We start from the raw sequence: 17065 nt of genomic DNA, 5'->3' as shown, positions 1-17065 counted from the left end.
TGGCAGCCAAGCAAACATGAGATGTGAAGTGAGATGACAGATGACCAGCTAAGTCCAACCTATTTCTCTCCAACCTGTCTCTTAACTAGAAGACAATTCTTGTTGTTAATTAAACGTATTATTTACCTCCATGGCTTGCCGGTGCTCTCGTTCTGCCGTAGCAGACATTTCCAAAACAGTTGTTTTTTGTTTTTTAGTTTCTCGTATACAAAGTATAGGGAAAGTATTGTAATCGTCCAAAGATTCGATATCGAGATTTTGATGAATCTTGACGTTTTAGACCTCCCCGATTTTCCTGTATACAAAGTACAGATAAAGTATCAGAATCCTCCAAAAATTTCATTCATCTTCCCAGATTGCTGAGTACCACCCTCTGAACCTACAATAAGGGACCTGCAGCCCCATGGAGGAACTTCATTTTGTGTCTCTCTTTCTACAGTCTTGTTGTTTTTCAGTCACTTCCCACAGCTTAAAACATTGCTGAGAATAACCTAAGAACCTCATTCATGGTCTCTGCTAAGCAGTACTTCCACTTTACCTTTCATTGCTCACATCACCCTCAATTTTCTCTCACGAAAAAGGCCTGGGTTACTTTCAACTCCATCACTTGGCTGCAGTCGTGTCCCCACTTACCTAGCCCAGACTTGGAGATGCTAAACCCAAATCTGATCCCTCCAACAATCATTTGCGAACAATTCCAGTGTGGGCTTTGTAATTAAATTTAGAGCATATTGTCCTCACACAACAGAGCTGCAACCTTCAGTGCTTAAAGCTGGGTAATTTCTTTATTTCAGGAGCACAATTCTGTTTATGAAAATCAGAATCAGGAGGCAAAACAAGAGAGAGTTGTGTGTCCACCATTAACAGTTTGCTTAAATGCCAAGAGCGCAGAAGCAACTCTCACCCTTGCAAATATGAGGCCAAATAATACTCAATAGCAACCCTTCATTTTTATACGCCCGCTGCACTTAACGAAAATAAAACATCTTCCTGCATATGTCAAATGAAGGAGACTCCTGCCTGATGTGTTCAGGACAACACACTGAAGGTTCTAGTGAAAAAAGGTTTAAAAAGTGGCATGGATGGAAGTCTTTCTGATGCGATTAGGAAAATAGATGGAATTTTATTTGTCTCCTGGGGACAAATTTGGCAAAATAGTCATGAACAGGGTTTGTTACTCTCAAAGGTCCACCTTAATTTTTCAGCTCTTTAGTCACAAAATGAACCAACGGTCCAAAAAACATCTCCACCCCTATTCATTTGTTGTTTTTGTTCTGATTCTAGTTTCTTGTCTCTTGGCTTCTATGTCTCTAACCTTGCTTGGTCAACGTTCAGACCCCTTCCCTGTGTGCACCATTTGTAGCATGGTGGTAACTGACATTATGCACCACACCTGGGCGCATCATAGTCACCACCACAAAATCACCGAATCACAAAGCTTAAAGGAATATCTGGACACACAATGGTGACACAGTGACATCACTGGGAACCCAATAAGAGAGTCAAAATAATGTGAAAAAAATCAAAATGTATTAAAGTTGCAACAAAACAAATAATCAAAAAATTTGGATGTGTTCCTACAAACAACACATACTAACACGTTTCTGCTCACGCTTCATAAACATTAGCTAACTTATTCATTTGGTTACTAGAAAATGTGACAAACTTTCAAGAGAGAGAGAGAGAGAGAGAGAGAGAGAGAGAGAGAGAGAGAGAGAGAGAGAGAGAGAGATAGATAGATAGATAGATAGATAGATAGATAGATTTTACATTTGTTTTTGCAATTACAAAGTGCACTTTAAAGTTTGCTTGTAAACATTTGACTTTATGCCCATCTTACCTTGTCTGAATTTGTATCACTTGTATTTTTGTACTTGTAAAGCCCTCTGTGAACAGTTGGTTCATTGAACTGCACACTCCAAATTCTTGTTATCCTTCAAAATTGTTTATGTGGTAGAATTCTGCAGCTGCAATTTGCTTTACTTCCACCTGACCTTTAAAATCTGTTGTGATTTCGTTCACAGGGAAAACCTCTACAGTAGTGCAATGGCAGGAGGTGTAGCCACACCCCCAATGCTGCTTGTGTTCCATCAGAAACACTCCATGATTAATCCGATGTGGCACATCCGACACCTTGGTAAGAGCTTGGTCTTTTCTTCTTTTCTGGAATCCATCAGTTCACTCACTCGGTGGTTCAGTGGTTACCCAGATATGCTGCTTCCTTTTACCAAAGCTATCCTACTTAGTGGCCTTTGACCTACTTTGTCTTTTTAAATAATCAGCTGCCAATATCGTCTCAAACTGGTGGTCTGAAAGGTTCAATTGGCTAACCGTGTTATGATTACAGCATCCCAAGTGGCTACCAGGGGCAGATGCAAATATGGTGTAAGAATAACCCTCTGACTGAAAATGCAATTCCAAATATGACATCAGAATGGACTTGAAATGGCGAATGAGCTTAGAGTTGGAAATACAAGAGCAGTGACACACTGGCATGGAAACCGAAGGCGAGAGGATTAGGAGATTACCAAATTGATAGATGGACACATCATGATGCATGTACTGAAGTCATTTCCATTGAAAGTACCTCTTTGACTGTGATCACTATATAATAAAGCACTAAGGTTTATGTATCCAGTCCTTCAGGGCAATTTGATTGGTCAGTTTAGCTTAAGTGATACAACGAAAGAGGGTGAGACAAATGAGTTGGAGTAAAAGCATGCGAGACACTCTAAGAGAGTTGCCTTCAAAGACAGCAGGTATAAAACCAGACAGGAGGTGAGAAAGGTGCCACAAAAATATTAACAGAGTCTGAGAAGAGGGCTTTCCGGGACACACTTGAGAGACAGAGCACTGATGAAGAGACGTTCACACACACATGTACAGAAGAAAGGCGCTGGGGGTACAAACAGTGCAAGAAACAGCAAATATTTTTTATTCGATTACCCATCTTCGACAGGCACTGTGGCTAGTACCAAATAAAACCGAATGATTTTTTTGAGCTGCAGAAGTTCACTTACTAAGAAGCCTCAAACTCTAGCAATGAAAAATTCAATAGTATATCCAGTGACGAGATCAGAATGAGCCTTGTTTAAAAAAAAAAAAAAAATTGGGCACATAAACAGCAGATTCCTGTTAGAGGATCTTAAAAAGTTTGAAAAGGAAATTAAGCAAATCAATATCTTTACGCGCCTTCTTGGAATACAATTTTTGTTAAAAGCCCTGATTTGAAGGACTGGTGTCACAGAAACTTGTTGTGTACTGGACAGGGTCGATGGTGGAAGGTGAGATAAAATTAGAGTCCAACCTGCAGGTAGCGTTGAAGTTAGACGTTTACATACACTTAGGGTTAATTCTTTAAAACTTACATTATAAACCATCTACAGGTTTTATACTAACAAACTATAAATTTAGCATATCATTTAAGACATCTGCTTTGTGCAGGGCAAAAGTAATTTTTTTCTAACAACGTTCACAGTCTTAGTATTTCACTTTTTATTGACTATATCACAGTTCCAGTGGGTCACAGGTTTACATATACTTTGTTTATATTTGGTAGCATTGTCTTTAAATCGTTTAAATTGAGTCGAATAGTTTGGAGTAGCCTTCCAGAATCTTCTTACAATAAGTCGCTGGAATTATGGCCCATCCCTCCAGACAGAACTGGTGTCCCTGGAACAGGTTCGTAGGCCTCTTTGCTCACACAAAGTTTTTCAGTTTTGCCCACAAATTTTCAATCAGATTGAGGTCAGGGCTTTGTGATGGCCACTCCTTGACTTTGTTGTCCTCAAACCACTTTGCCACAACTTTGGAGGTATGCTTGGGGTCATTGTCCATTTGGAAGACCCTTTTGCGACCGAGTTTCAGCTTCCTTGCTGAGCTCTTGAGATGTTGCTGCAGTAGATCTACAGAATTTTCCCTCCTCATGATGCCATCTATTTTGTGAAGTGCATAAGTCCCTCCTGCAGGAAGGCACTCCCACAACATGGTGCTCCCACCCCCAGAGTTGATGGCTGGGATGTTTTTTTTTGGCTTGCAAGCCTTACACTTTTTCCTCCAAACATAACAATGGTCATTATAGCCAAACAGTTCCATCTTAGATTCATCAGACCGAGAGGACATTCTCCTGAAGATAAGATGTTTGTCCCCATGTGCCACTACAGACTGCAGTCTGGCTTTTTTATCGTGGCTTTGGAGCAGTGGCCTCTTCCTTGCTGAGCAGCCTTTCAGGTTATGCTGATACAGGACTTATTTTACAGTAGATACAGATACTTGTCTACCTCTGTCCTCCAGCATCTTCACAAGGTCCTTTGCTGTTGTTCTGTGATTGATTTGCACTTTTTGTGCCAAAGTACGTTCTTCTCTTGGAGACAGTGTGTGTCTCCTTCCTGAGTAGTATGACAGCTGTGTGGTCCTGTGGTGTTTTAACTTACATATTATTGTTTGTACAGATGAACATGGAACCTTCAGGCACTGGGAAATTTTTCCCAAGAATGAATCAGATTTGTGGAGGTCCATATTTGTGGAGGTATTGGCTGATTTCTTTTGATTTACTCATTATGTCAAGCAAAGCGGCAGTGTTTGATGGTAGGCCTTGACATACATCCAATTAGACTATAAGAATCAAATTGTCTAATTGCTTAAAGACTTGTAATCCATCCATCCATCCATTATCTAACCCGCTATATCCTAACTATAGGGTGACAGGGGTCTGCTGGAGCCAATCCCAGCCAACACAGGGCGCAAGGCAGGAAACAAACCTCCAGACAGGGCGCCAGCCCACTGCAGGGCACACACACACATACACACCCCAAGCACATTTCCAAGCTGTTTTAAAGGCACAGTACACAAAGAGTATGTAAATTTGTGACCCACTGGAATTGTGATATAGTCAATAAAACATGAAATACTCTGCCTGTGAACACAGTTGGAAAGAATTACAATGCAGTTATCTTAAAGAATACACTAAATTTATAGTGTGACAGTATAAAATCTGTTGGAGGGCTTATTAAGTGAGTTTTAAAGAATTCACCCTACAGTAAGTATCTGCAAACTTCTGACTTTGCATTAATCCGTTCATTTTAGGCAGAGCAATAAATCACCCTTTATTTGTATGACCTTTCACAGCATCACAAACTAGATAAAAGAAAGCATGATATATTGTATAAAACAGTTGTTCTGTCTGAGATTAGGAGGTAACATGATTGAAGAGTTTAAAATTGTGAAGGGAATTAGTACAGTGGATCCCAGTTGTTACTTTAAAATGAGTTCATCAAAAACACACAGAGACGTAGCTGGAGATTTGTTAAAAGAGTAAATTTTGAACAAACATTAGGAAGTTCTTTTTCAGGATGAGGGCCAAAGACACATGGACTAAGTTACCAAGTAGTGTTGTAGACAGTAGGACTTTAGGGACTTTCAAAACTCGATTTGATGTTGTTTGGGTGGATTAGGTGGGCAGGACTGGCGAGTGTTGTTAGGCTGAATGGCATTTTCTTGACGTAACAGTGAATGTAATTGCAGTGAACGACACCACTACCAAGGCTGCTTTGATCCCCATGCTATTGATCTCTGCAAATCCACACTGGATTAGGAGGTTAAGGTATTCGACTCTGCAATCCATTCATCCATGTTGTCAGTCTATCAATTTATTTTGTGTTGTAGAAAGCACTAACAAAATGATGGCTACAAAATACATCTAAAACATACCAACACACATTATACTGACAGCTGTTGCCGGCAATTGTCCTATGAGGAAATCATGTAGATGTTAATGAGCTGAATATATGGAGGAGATGCTTAGCGAGAGACCCACTCTATGATTCACTCTTCTCTTCAAACCCAGGGTGGAGCCCCGATGCCCGCTACTCCGAAAACTTCCTCCAAGAAGCTCAACTTCTTCACTGGAATGGCAGATTCAAGCCTTGGGATTACCCCTGTGCCCACCAGGAACTCTGGGAAAAATGGTACATCCCCGACCCATCTGGAAGGTTCACGATCATGAGGCCCAATAGCTGACCCTCCTGGCTAAATGTGGATGTGAGCGGAAGGAGAAGAGTAGCCACTATACCTTTGCATTTTTGCTTTTTCTTTTTGTTAATTTTTGACTTTGCAACAGAGCCGCAGGTAAACAGAAGAGTAGCTGAACTCTTCGCGTGTAGTGTAGACTGTGAATCTCAAAGCAGATTATTTGTACACACTTGCTGTAGATAAATGTTAGTTCTGTCCAAATATTAGGATCAGTGCTGACTGGGAACTGATTGTGTCTGGGGCCTGTGTGGACATCACGTTGTAGGCTTGCGTGTACCCCAAAAAGCTCAATGCAATTTAAACTGCTTCGTCTGTGTGTATGCATAGGAAGCGTCTACAGTGGGGAACTGACAGTCAGAAAGCCTGCAGGTTCAGTTCCCACCAGGGAGCAATGTGGTGACCCTCAGCTTAAGTGTAAAAGTAACTGGATTTTAAGACACAGGAGCAACAGTCTCATGTTAAATACAAGCATATTTCAAAATTAAAGGATGGTAGATTAAATTAACTTGAACATAAAAGCAACCTCAACATTCAATGAACAGAAAAATAAAAATCTCCAAATTTGAAACCACCTATAAAAATCATACAAGAACCACTGTATTCAACATGGGTATTAAGGCCTATAACTAACTTATTTTTCCAGGCCTTTTGAAATTACATAAATACAATACAGAATATCGTACAATTGTCAGATTTGGAATACAGTATAATAAAATTCTTACCAGAAACTTGTTGAAAAGCAGTCCGGTGTTGCAGCCAAATTTATTACTTAACCAGGGAGTGCAGGAGTTGGAGGTGCAGGGTGTGTATTGACATTTGCTGAGCACATCCTATAAAAATGACCAGCGTCTCATAAATGAAATATACAAACAACAAAAAAAGAAGTTAATAGCAGAATAAACATGAGAAAATCAAAGAAAGTGTGCTGTGTCCACCAGGGGTGTCGCACGGAATTCTGGGCCCAATACATAATGCAGTCTCTGTGGGCCCCTTCCTCTTGATCCATGTCTGTCACACGTTCTTTTCATTCCAGGCTTTGAAGCAAAAGTGGACCCTAGGTAATCATTACCCTGTTTCCAACCTCACTACGATGCCCATGGTGTGCACTGGGGGTACGTCATTCCAGCTCAATTTTCTGAATGTGCCGCTGGAGCACACGTCCTGTCTGTGAGTGTGTGTGTGTATGGACCTACAGAAGGAAAATGCCAGGCCAGACACACAGCTGTCTTAAGGAATTCTAGTGTGGAGGAGCTGCTGACCTGCCTTCCATTCAGATATTATCATCACCTTTGGGAAGCCCTGCATCACAACATCCCAAGACAGTGACCCTCCATTGTGAATGGCCACCAACAGCAACAGACAATAACAGGATGGCATCCTCCAACTGCAGAGTCAGAGGCTTACTGACTCAGCAGCTGCAAAATGCGGTCACACAATATGAACACAGTAGAAGGCGACTGGAGTTGTCAATAGATTTGCTAATGTTTTCATCATTGCACTTTTTTTTCCTATTATTCTCATTTGTGTATTTAAGCAATGAAGTTTGAAATTTCAGCTCAATGAATGTTGCATTTGTTTCTCCATAAGCCCATTGAAACACATACAGTACATTCATACTTTTCCACACACTTCATTGTGATATCATTACGTTTTAAATGGAAACATTTGCCAGTTTTTGCCTCTCAATCTACACTGCATAAGCCATAGTGACAAAGTGAAAACATGTTTTCACGAAGGCTTGCAAATTTATTAAAAATCCAAACCTGCAATCTCTCATTTATTGAAGTATTCAGCCGTGGGGCTCCAGATTGTAATGAGGTGCATCCTGATTGAAGTCCAACCATCTGTGATAAATTCAGTTAACTGGACGTGTCCCTGTGTACAGAAGGTCCTACAATTGACACTGCATGTCTGGATATAAACCAAGTCCTGAAGTCCAAAGAACTCCTGGATCAAGTTGTAGTGAGGAACAGATCAGGGTAAGGGCAGAAAACCATTTCTAAAGCGCCAAGTGTTCCCAGGAGCAGAGAGTTTCCTCAACAGTCATAAAACAGAACATTCGTTACTCTTCCTGGAGCTGGCCGTCCAGCCAAACTGGGTAACTGGGCAAGAAGCGCCTTAGTCAGGGAGGTGACCAAGAACCCATTGGTCACTGTGACAGAACGTCAGAGGTCCTCTGACGAGATGAGCTGCCAGCCCAGTGGTACTCCAACATGTGAAAAGCATACGCGTATAACAGCTTAGTTGGAGTTTCCCAAACTGTGTTTAAAGGAACCTGAAAACATAAGGATAAAAGATTCTCTAGTCCAGGGGTGTCAAACTCAAGGCCTGCGGGCCAGATTGGACCCTTGGAGCTTTTTAATGCGGCCCACGTCATCTGCACTCAAAACATGTTACATATGGCATGGCATAACTGATTGGTTCTCTCAAAAAACTAACATTTAACGTTATGCTTCAAATATTGATCAAATCCATTTATAATTTAGCCAAATATTTTTACCAGTCATTAAAATACATTTCCAATGTACAATTGTGTATATTTGCGTAGCACAGTTCATCAGATCTAATAAGACTGTTAAAATAGAAACTGCTAAAATATGAAAATTAAGATGACAAGCCCTTCTGCTATAAAGAACGTTAGGGTTTAAGCACGATGACAAAGATGGACCGAGTGATAGGTAGACAGAGAGATGCCACTCTGCTCACCTTTAACAGCTACCTTGGTGGCACTGTCTGCAATTTTGAAAAAAAAGATTTAAGGCTTACAGATATGCACGTACATGTTTGGCGAACGTCCATTAAACTTGCAATGGTAATGTTATTGGTGACTGTGAAAACTGTGTTCAGCTTGGGGCAACTTACGAATATAAAAATTAGTGGTCTGTCAAAGGACTTGGCGGTTGGCTCTGCAGTGCACTGTTGTTTAGAACAAATGTTCTGAATTTATTTAAATACATCGGAAAATGTAGAACAAGACAAGAAAAAAAACAATGAAAACTTGTTTTATTTCTCCGTGTTTAAAATGTGAGTGATACAGAAACAAAAGCTGCATCGGTTAGTTATAGTAGTGATGACATAAAAATAAAAATTAAAAAAACAACAAACGAGACCACCTATCACCATTTTCAAATGTATCTGACGAATGGTCGTGCAGTGCATTTTAAATGAAAGGGTCAAAAACGAGTGACCATCCACTATAACTCGCCAACATTTATTAAGGTCAGCAGCTCTAGTGATTCTGCTCTGCTTGTATATGTTTTGATAGTTTTTTTTAAAAAAAAAAAAGGACGGGGGCTTGTACTGTGTTCACTACAGTATGTGTACAGTGTGTGTATCATACAGTATGACTGATAAGAAGCAAGTACTGCATAAGTGGAATTCATATTTATAATTACACACCATGAACTAGGAAGGGCTAATTAATACAATGTGTTAAAAAAAAAGTAAAACTAGTACAATAGCTAAAACTTATTTAAAACAAATACATGTATATTTATGTTTACATAGTGTTTCAGCTGCAAATATCAATTAAGTTTTCAATAAGCAAGAATATTTCATGAATAATTGTCTTTCCATAAAATTACAATTATGCTGACTCAAAACACAGTAATGTATATAATACCAAAAAAGTTGAATCCACATATTATGTTTAAGTTCTGATCAATCTCATTTCATTTTTTTCTTTACAATATTTTAATAAATGGATCTGCATATAAAAGATCACTTGTATAAATTGTTGATCAATATTTTATAATTTACTTATGGGGCTCTGCCCCCTGCTTGCTTCGCTCGCCAACCCCCCTGCGTGCCCTACACGCTAGTCATTCCCCAGATCTGCTGCTTGCGATGAATCCTGCTGTGCTTTTGGATAAATACGAATATCAACTCTGACTTTGATAATCTCAGTCTTCAGAAACTATTATTGCTGACAATTATGAATTATGACAGTATGAATTGAGCATTGCACTTGAAATCTAAAGTAACATTTTTAGGTTACCATGTCCTTTTTTGGGCCTGTTACAATCAGTTCTATTTTTTTGGCAAAAGAATAGGGCTGTAATAAACTGTATACTTAAGATTCGGCCCATGTTGGGTATACACATTGTTATTTTTGGCCCTTAATACACGTCCGGACAATTCTAATAAGACAAAAATTGAACTCTTTGGACAGAATTCCAAGCAGTATGTGTGGTGAGACCTGGCACTCACTGCTCATCAGCTGCCCAATACCATCCCTACAGTGAAGCATGGTGCTGGCAGCATCTTGCTATGGAGGTGCTTCTCAGAGACTGGGACATGGAGACTAAACCTCTTTCATCCAAATTTTCAAAATACTTGCAACATCACAGGTTTAGTCGATCTTTAATTTATATAGCATCGTTCTAAAGTGAAGGTCATTCCAAGATAAGTTGCTGGTACAGTAGTATAATTTACTATTGCTTACTTGAAATGTTTTACAGGCAGGGTCAAACACTGAGTCAAAGGCAGGAAATGAAAAGAGAAACTTGATGTTCCAGGTCTATTACCTTAGCACATTATTGATGCCTTCACGGACAAATGGCCTAATGTATCCCTTCAAGAGAGACGGGACAGGAATCAGGAAATGTTTGCCATCACTCATAGCAGCTAGACGGCGCAAACAAATACTAAATTTAAAGATTATTTTTTTCCACACAGAAACACTGCCCAATATATAATGATATATTTGAAATAAATATCAAATTTGGGTGTTATGTGCTCACTATGTTTTGCATTATTTGTTAGTTTTTGAAAAAAAAAAAAAAGCAAAATATGAATAGTAATTTTCCAAATTACTATTTACAAAAGCTCAAGCACTTGAATGTTTTGTATGGCTTATATTAATTTTAAGAAATACATACCTGGATATTTTTTTTTTTGTTTCTTTGTTTTGCTTTCTCATATTTTAATGGGACTGGTGAATAAGGTTTATTTATTTATTTATTTTTTGGTCAATGCAGCATTTTAGATTTTTAAGAATACAGTATATGTATCATTACAATACTTACAACAGCATATCGTTTGGGAGTTCCCATTCTTTTTCCAACTGAATCACCTGAACAGCTTCAGTAGATCCAGTTTATCCAACATCTTTTAAACACATTCTTCTTTTTAACTAATTCAATCTGTGTATTCAGTCATTTATTACGTCCCAGATTGCTGGGGTCTATCCCAGCGGCATTATGCAATAATCAGCTATGGAGAGGAAGCCAGTCTATCCCAAGGGACTCATACCAGGATAATTTAGACCTGCCAGGCAACCTAACCTGCATGTACAAGATGTCTGGAGTTCCCAAAGAAAACCCACCTGAAGAAATTCAGACAGACAGTAGCCAAGGTGGGATTTAAATGCAGGAATCTGGAAGTCATGAGGCAGGATAAGTAATAATTAAAGCAATATGCCAAGCCTAATTACTTTTATGACTTACAAACTTTTATATTTTTTATTTAGAATATTTAAAATTAGATAAACACTGCCCAAGATGAAATGAACAGCTTCAAAGAACTCTGTTGAACACAAAAGATGCAGTTGTATAAATTGTAAGCACAAATGATTTTCAAGCTGAAGTCAAGCAAAAGAGACACGGTGGTATGCAAAATGTTTATTGTGCAAGGTCAGACTGTTTTTTAAGCAAATTAAACTTTTCTGGTTTCTTCCACAATTAAAATCTGCAATGTTCATTAAGGATACAGTCATCGTTAACACAGAATACACCACAAAATAGCTCCAGAATCTCAAATAGCTGCCATTTATTTGTGTAATATTTAAAAGCACCCATATTCTTTAGATTCATTAGGTCCCCTTATTTCATGATTCACAAGTTTGTTGCAACAACAGTAAGCCTAGTTACTACTGGCAGTGCAAGTAGGGACTGCGATCCAGAAAGACCGATTAAAATGGAGTTACACTGAGAGGCTGAAGTTAACTCTAATCTTACTTACTGCTACACAGAAAATGTTCCCCACAATATGCCTCACTGGGGTAGAGAAAGCAAACTCAACTTGTAACATTTGCTCCACTGAATATGTTTAAGACCTTGATGCTGAAAAGTATCATAAGTGTAGCTCTGTATTTTGTGGCATCAATTTAAAATATTTAACACCTACACATTTACTCTAAAAAGTATAATAAAACCACTTCAGTGCTCAACATTTTAAGGAAGTATGATAACACAATTAACTTTCACTTAAGTCCAAACTAGGTCTTGCAATATTAAATAAAAAAACACTATTTTTAATACAACAGGAAATACACCACCTTGAGAAAATGACACGCAAGGTGTCCTTATAGAATACATATACACTGTACCAGAGAATGAATCCAACTATGCAGTACAAAAGTGTTTAGCGTCATGATTTTCATAGCCACCAAAGTATGCTGTTAGTCTTTGAAAAAAAATTGTGTGCATAAATTTAAAACTTTAGCAGGAAAGATTTGAGAAATCTAATGCTGACTATTAGTTAGCATATTACAACCCATGAGGTCTTTCATTATTTAAAAATAACTTAAAACATTTGACAAAATGCTTTCAGTCTAATGCAATATAACTGAATTGTTTACAGTACTTGAAGATAAAGATGTAAACTTAAATATACTGTGCAGAATCAGTCTCTCCACCTCCTTACTATAATATTACAACTCTACAAAGCAGCTACATGCATGTCATCATCAGACAACTAGGTAACAGCATTAAAAATCCCTTACTTTTTTTTAGCTGCATTTAAGTAGAGGAGATGCAAGAGACAGGCAAAGAAAAAAACCTGATCCTTTATAAAAGGCACTGTAGATGGCAAGATTTATAATGCTGAAAAATAACTTATCCCAAACAACAAGTTTCCAGTGAAGAAAAGAAGATTGGGTGAGGAGAAGAATATATTATTGAATGGAGGCACCACACACACTCCAACATAAGACATGTAAACAGTAGGACAAAAACATACAACAAAAACAGTTGGTTATAAATCAGCACTGCAGTGCAGAAGCAAACCAAAACTCCCAGGTGAATCCTGACAGATGAGTCTAATGATAGCTAGTGTCAGTTACATTAGTACTTGGTGTACAAATCTTTCCACTTTAACTTCCAGCTCTGCATCTACTGGTGAACTTGCAGCATTGTAATAAAATGAATATCTGCCAGTGTGCAGCATTGACAACTCAAATTGAAAAGAATTTGTTATTTTCAAATACTTCTCTAGCATTCCTGTTTTTATATTTTTATAGCATACATTTTAGGACAGGCTAAGATATTTCACTGTTTCTTGAATTTGGTAACTTTTTTGACTAAAGAATAAAGAGTGTCTTTTCAAATAAATCAGCACCTGGAAACTGGGGGTGTAACATTATGTACGCTGCACACTACTGTATCTGAGTCCAGTTTTGGCCTCAGAGAAGTGCCCAACAGTACTGGAACAGATCACTAAGTTAATATCACAGAAAATAGTTCAAAGAACAAACGGGACAGAAGTTGCTGGCTTGCACCAAATTAGTCAAACCAAACTGTTAGTAGTAGTAATGAGTGAAATTAACTATTAGTGAAGTATGGTAAGCTTGCCTATCCTGTAAGCCTGACTTTTAACTGTATATATACAGTCAGAGATGTCTCGGATTCTATTTCATCTCTTTGAAGAATTAGACCACATCAGTCAATAGCCATCCACAATTTTGTTTAACCTATTTGGTCAAATTAATTAAATCAGTTACTATTAATATTTTATGAAACTGGCTAGTCATAGAACAAGTGATACAAATAGATCATAATTTTAAAATTACAACTGTTTTAGAGGGCATGAAGAATATTAATTTGTCTTTTTGTCGTGAAAAAATAAACACATCTAACATACATCGTTGATAAAATCCCTATGAAACTGAAGTCTTTACATAAAACCCTGATCAAGTACAGAAATTTCAGATGTGTACTATTGCATTTCCATAATCTATAACCAACTTTGTAAAATTGCACTTTGTAAAATGCTTTCAACTCTGAAAATGGATTAAAAATTAAAAAAAAAAACACAATGTATCAATTACATTAAATATAAAACAATAGCCTACTACGGTTTTTAAATAGTTTGTGATAAAACTATTCTAAAATGCATTCTTCAACAGTTCACTAGGTCTTTTTCAAGTTTATAAAATGCCTGGTAGGTTAAAAAAAAAACTCAAAAAAGAAAGAAAAATAGTAGGAATAAAAGTCTTCAGTTAGGAAACTGAGGCTTTGTCTTAGCGACTGCACTAAAACTGCAGCATTTGCGCAGCTCCTTGAAACCACAGGGGTTTAAAAGTCTCCTTTGGTGGCTGTTGGCTGTGCGTGCCACAGTACTAGAAACCCAATATGCAGTGATTTGCAGTATCTACTGTCCTTCTGGGACTTGTCCAAATGCTTGTGGTGCATTCAGATCTGTGTTGCTTACACCTGTAAATGAGAGGGAGAAAACTGGTGAATTGAAAGAAGACAACAAAAGTAGCAATCTGAAAAGGAAAAGCAGGTCATGGAATGACAAATTTGTCGGTTTGATATTAGCCAACAATGAGTGGGGTATTTTGAAAATCAACCATAAAAATTTCCTACCACAGAAACACAAAACCTAGTTTTCATATTTATAAAAATACACAACTTTCACTTTTTTCCAATGCACAGTTTAAATTCTCAAAATCTGTATCTGTACCCTGAAATAGACCTATGATGATTCAACACTAAACTAATGCAAAAGGATAACAAAGGGATAAAAGAATAAAAAGGCAGGTGGAAGAACATTCAAAAGCTTAAAAGAACCAACATTTAATATTTTGGTGCACAACTTTGGCAATAAACTATATACACCGTGGAAAGGGTGAAGTGCAGGCACATAAAAACATGCTGCAAATTAGGATAAAAAAATATTACAGACAAATTGGGTATGAGAAATATATTACTCCAGACATACACAATCACAGAAACTTCACATTAAAAAATTTAAATACCAGAAGCAAACTGTTAACCAATTTTAGGGCTGTCTGGTTTAAATCTGCTCTTTTTTCATAGCATCTTTGGACTGTTTGTGTACATTCTACCTTGAGTAAACAATGACTACCTGTACCTTTATTTATTTTTATTTGCTCAGTCTTGAAACACTGTCCTCCACTCAGTGTCACTAGAAAGATATTTGATGGGGTGTAATGCCTCCTGGTTAAACATCCTCATTTAGGCCACTGTATTCAGAGTGCAGAGGAAAGTTTTCTTAGCTAATTAGCTGGGCTAATGAAGTGGCACAAGTAAATTCCACAGCAGGAACAGCATTTAATTTTTTTAAGCATTACAAAAATCCAAATTTGACTGTGTCTATACTGAATTATCTATATCCCTGTGGTTACCTTTCCACACATTTCATGATGATGATGAAGAGTTAGTAACCGGAGGTAACTATAAAGAATTTTACACTGAATACAGTATGTCTGATACATTAGTTGGCAGAACAATGTACAAGACAAAAACAAATTTTTACTTAATTTTGGGTAGCTTTTAACATAACTGAGGAAGGAATGATGCTCTAGTACATTATACATTACTTTAAAAAAATACTAATGTGAAGTTAGGGCTGAGCAATTTTTTTGATTAAATTATTTTAACTCTAATGGTTAATAGCAAAGTTCAAACAAGAAAATTCTGTTTTTCATCTGAACAAACTAACTTATAATGCAAAGTTTGCAAAAAGACAATGAGAGTTAAAAGTGGCAGCACAAGCAATTTATTTCAGCACTTAAAACAAAAACAGCAAAATGGAACCAGTGTGAGAAGGCATAGAACAAAAAATAAAGCCTTTCCACAACTGACAGCTTCGGAAGGCACTGCACAAGGTGCAACCCCCATTATATATCCCATTAGACAACTTCCCATCAGGCTAGGGGAAGAATATACCTTCTTACCCTACAATGGTGGCCAGGCTATCATGTGTGAGAAGAATGACAAATCTGTCTGAAATAGGCAGTCAGAGGGTTATCAGAGTGCACTTGGATTAGGAGACTCCTCTATAGGCAGGTCACTCCAAAGACCTGCAGTCATAAGATGGCCCATGGCAATTGGACTGGGCCCCAAGCATGCACTTCAGGGTTGCATTCAAGGTTTTTTTTTACCCCATGTATGCCATTTGTGTGTGTTGTGGCAGTAAGGTGCCACAGGTGAGTGGAACAATAAAAAGTGGTTATATTTAGGTGGGAAGTGTTTGATTGGTTCACTCTTATAGAGAGGGCATTTTGTAAGTAGGTATTCCTTCCAGCAACAGAAATAACAGAAGAAATCAAGTCTTTTCTTTTCCTGGAGATACTTAAAGAACTAAATTTTCCTTTTAATGACTGCAGAGAACAAACATACAGTATAACAATGATGCTGTGACGGTGAGGGTCGGCTCCTTGCTCCCTTTTCATTTTCTTTAGGGAGCCTCTTGAACTGGACATTGTTGATAACGTAACCAGATGAGTATGTCTGATAAGGACAAAACACACATGAATCAAGGGGAAGGTGCAAAGTGCTCAGTAATTTTATCAAACACAAATTAAAATGTTCCAAAAGTGCACTTCTCAAAAAAAATTGTTTTTAATTGAATTATTTATCGAACTAAGGTGAAGTGGAGGTTAAAACAAAAATAGAAATCACATCCATTAAAACATGGTTTAAACCAACTTACATGAAACTATCCTTTTTAAAAACCCGGTGCCTTAATCTTTTAAGTGGCGGCTCCTCTGCTTTTCCCGTGTAGGCCTTGCAGGAGTCGCCGTAACAGTTGACGCAGCGGACCTTCCTCAGGTCCAGGGGCCTCATGTATAAACCGTGCATACACACAAAAATGTTGCGGAAGAATGTTTTCACATTCAAATAGTGATGTATAAAACTTAAACTTGGTGTAAAGCCACGCACATTTCCACGGTAGCTCATACCCTGTTGTACGTAAGTTCTCTGCTCGGTTTTGCAGACTGGCAGCACCCAGTGTCAAGGCAGTGCTACTGTTCCTGTGTGGTTATCCTTTCTTTTTTAGATCCACA

The 17065-nt window shown here is 37.9% G+C and overlaps 2 protein-coding genes across 4 annotated transcripts in view; one reads left to right on the top strand and one right to left on the bottom strand.

Annotated features, from left to right (window-relative positions):
- Window positions 1–9748, top strand: part of glt8d2 (glycosyltransferase 8 domain containing 2) — a 65738-nt gene extending 55990 nt beyond the window's left edge. For all 3 annotated transcript variants that reach the window (XM_039761814.1, XM_039761812.1, XM_039761813.1), the window contains exons 10-11: window positions 2025–2137; window positions 5846–9748. In XM_039761814.1, the coding sequence (XP_039617748.1) occupies window positions 2025–2137; window positions 5846–6018 (286 nt within the window). In that variant the 3' untranslated portion in view covers window positions 6019–9748. The remainder of the gene's footprint in view (window positions 1–2024; window positions 2138–5845) is intronic.
- A 1888-nt stretch (window positions 9749–11636) lies between these two features.
- LOC120534315 (G/T mismatch-specific thymine DNA glycosylase-like) overlaps window positions 11637–17065 on the bottom strand; it is a 40586-nt gene continuing 35157 nt past the window's right edge. Inside the window, exon 11 of the mRNA XM_039761811.1 lies at window positions 11637–14462. Coding sequence (XP_039617745.1) covers window positions 14401–14462 — 62 coding nt within the window. The 3' untranslated portion in view covers window positions 11637–14400. The remainder of the gene's footprint in view (window positions 14463–17065) is intronic.

The sequence above is a fragment of the Polypterus senegalus genome, chromosome 8, assembly GCF_016835505.1.
Source record: "Polypterus senegalus isolate Bchr_013 chromosome 8, ASM1683550v1, whole genome shotgun sequence".
Lineage (NCBI taxonomy): Eukaryota > Metazoa > Chordata > Cladistia > Polypteriformes > Polypteridae > Polypterus > Polypterus senegalus.
Note: the sequence above shows the minus strand (reverse complement) of the source record. Positions and strands in the feature narration are given on the sequence as shown.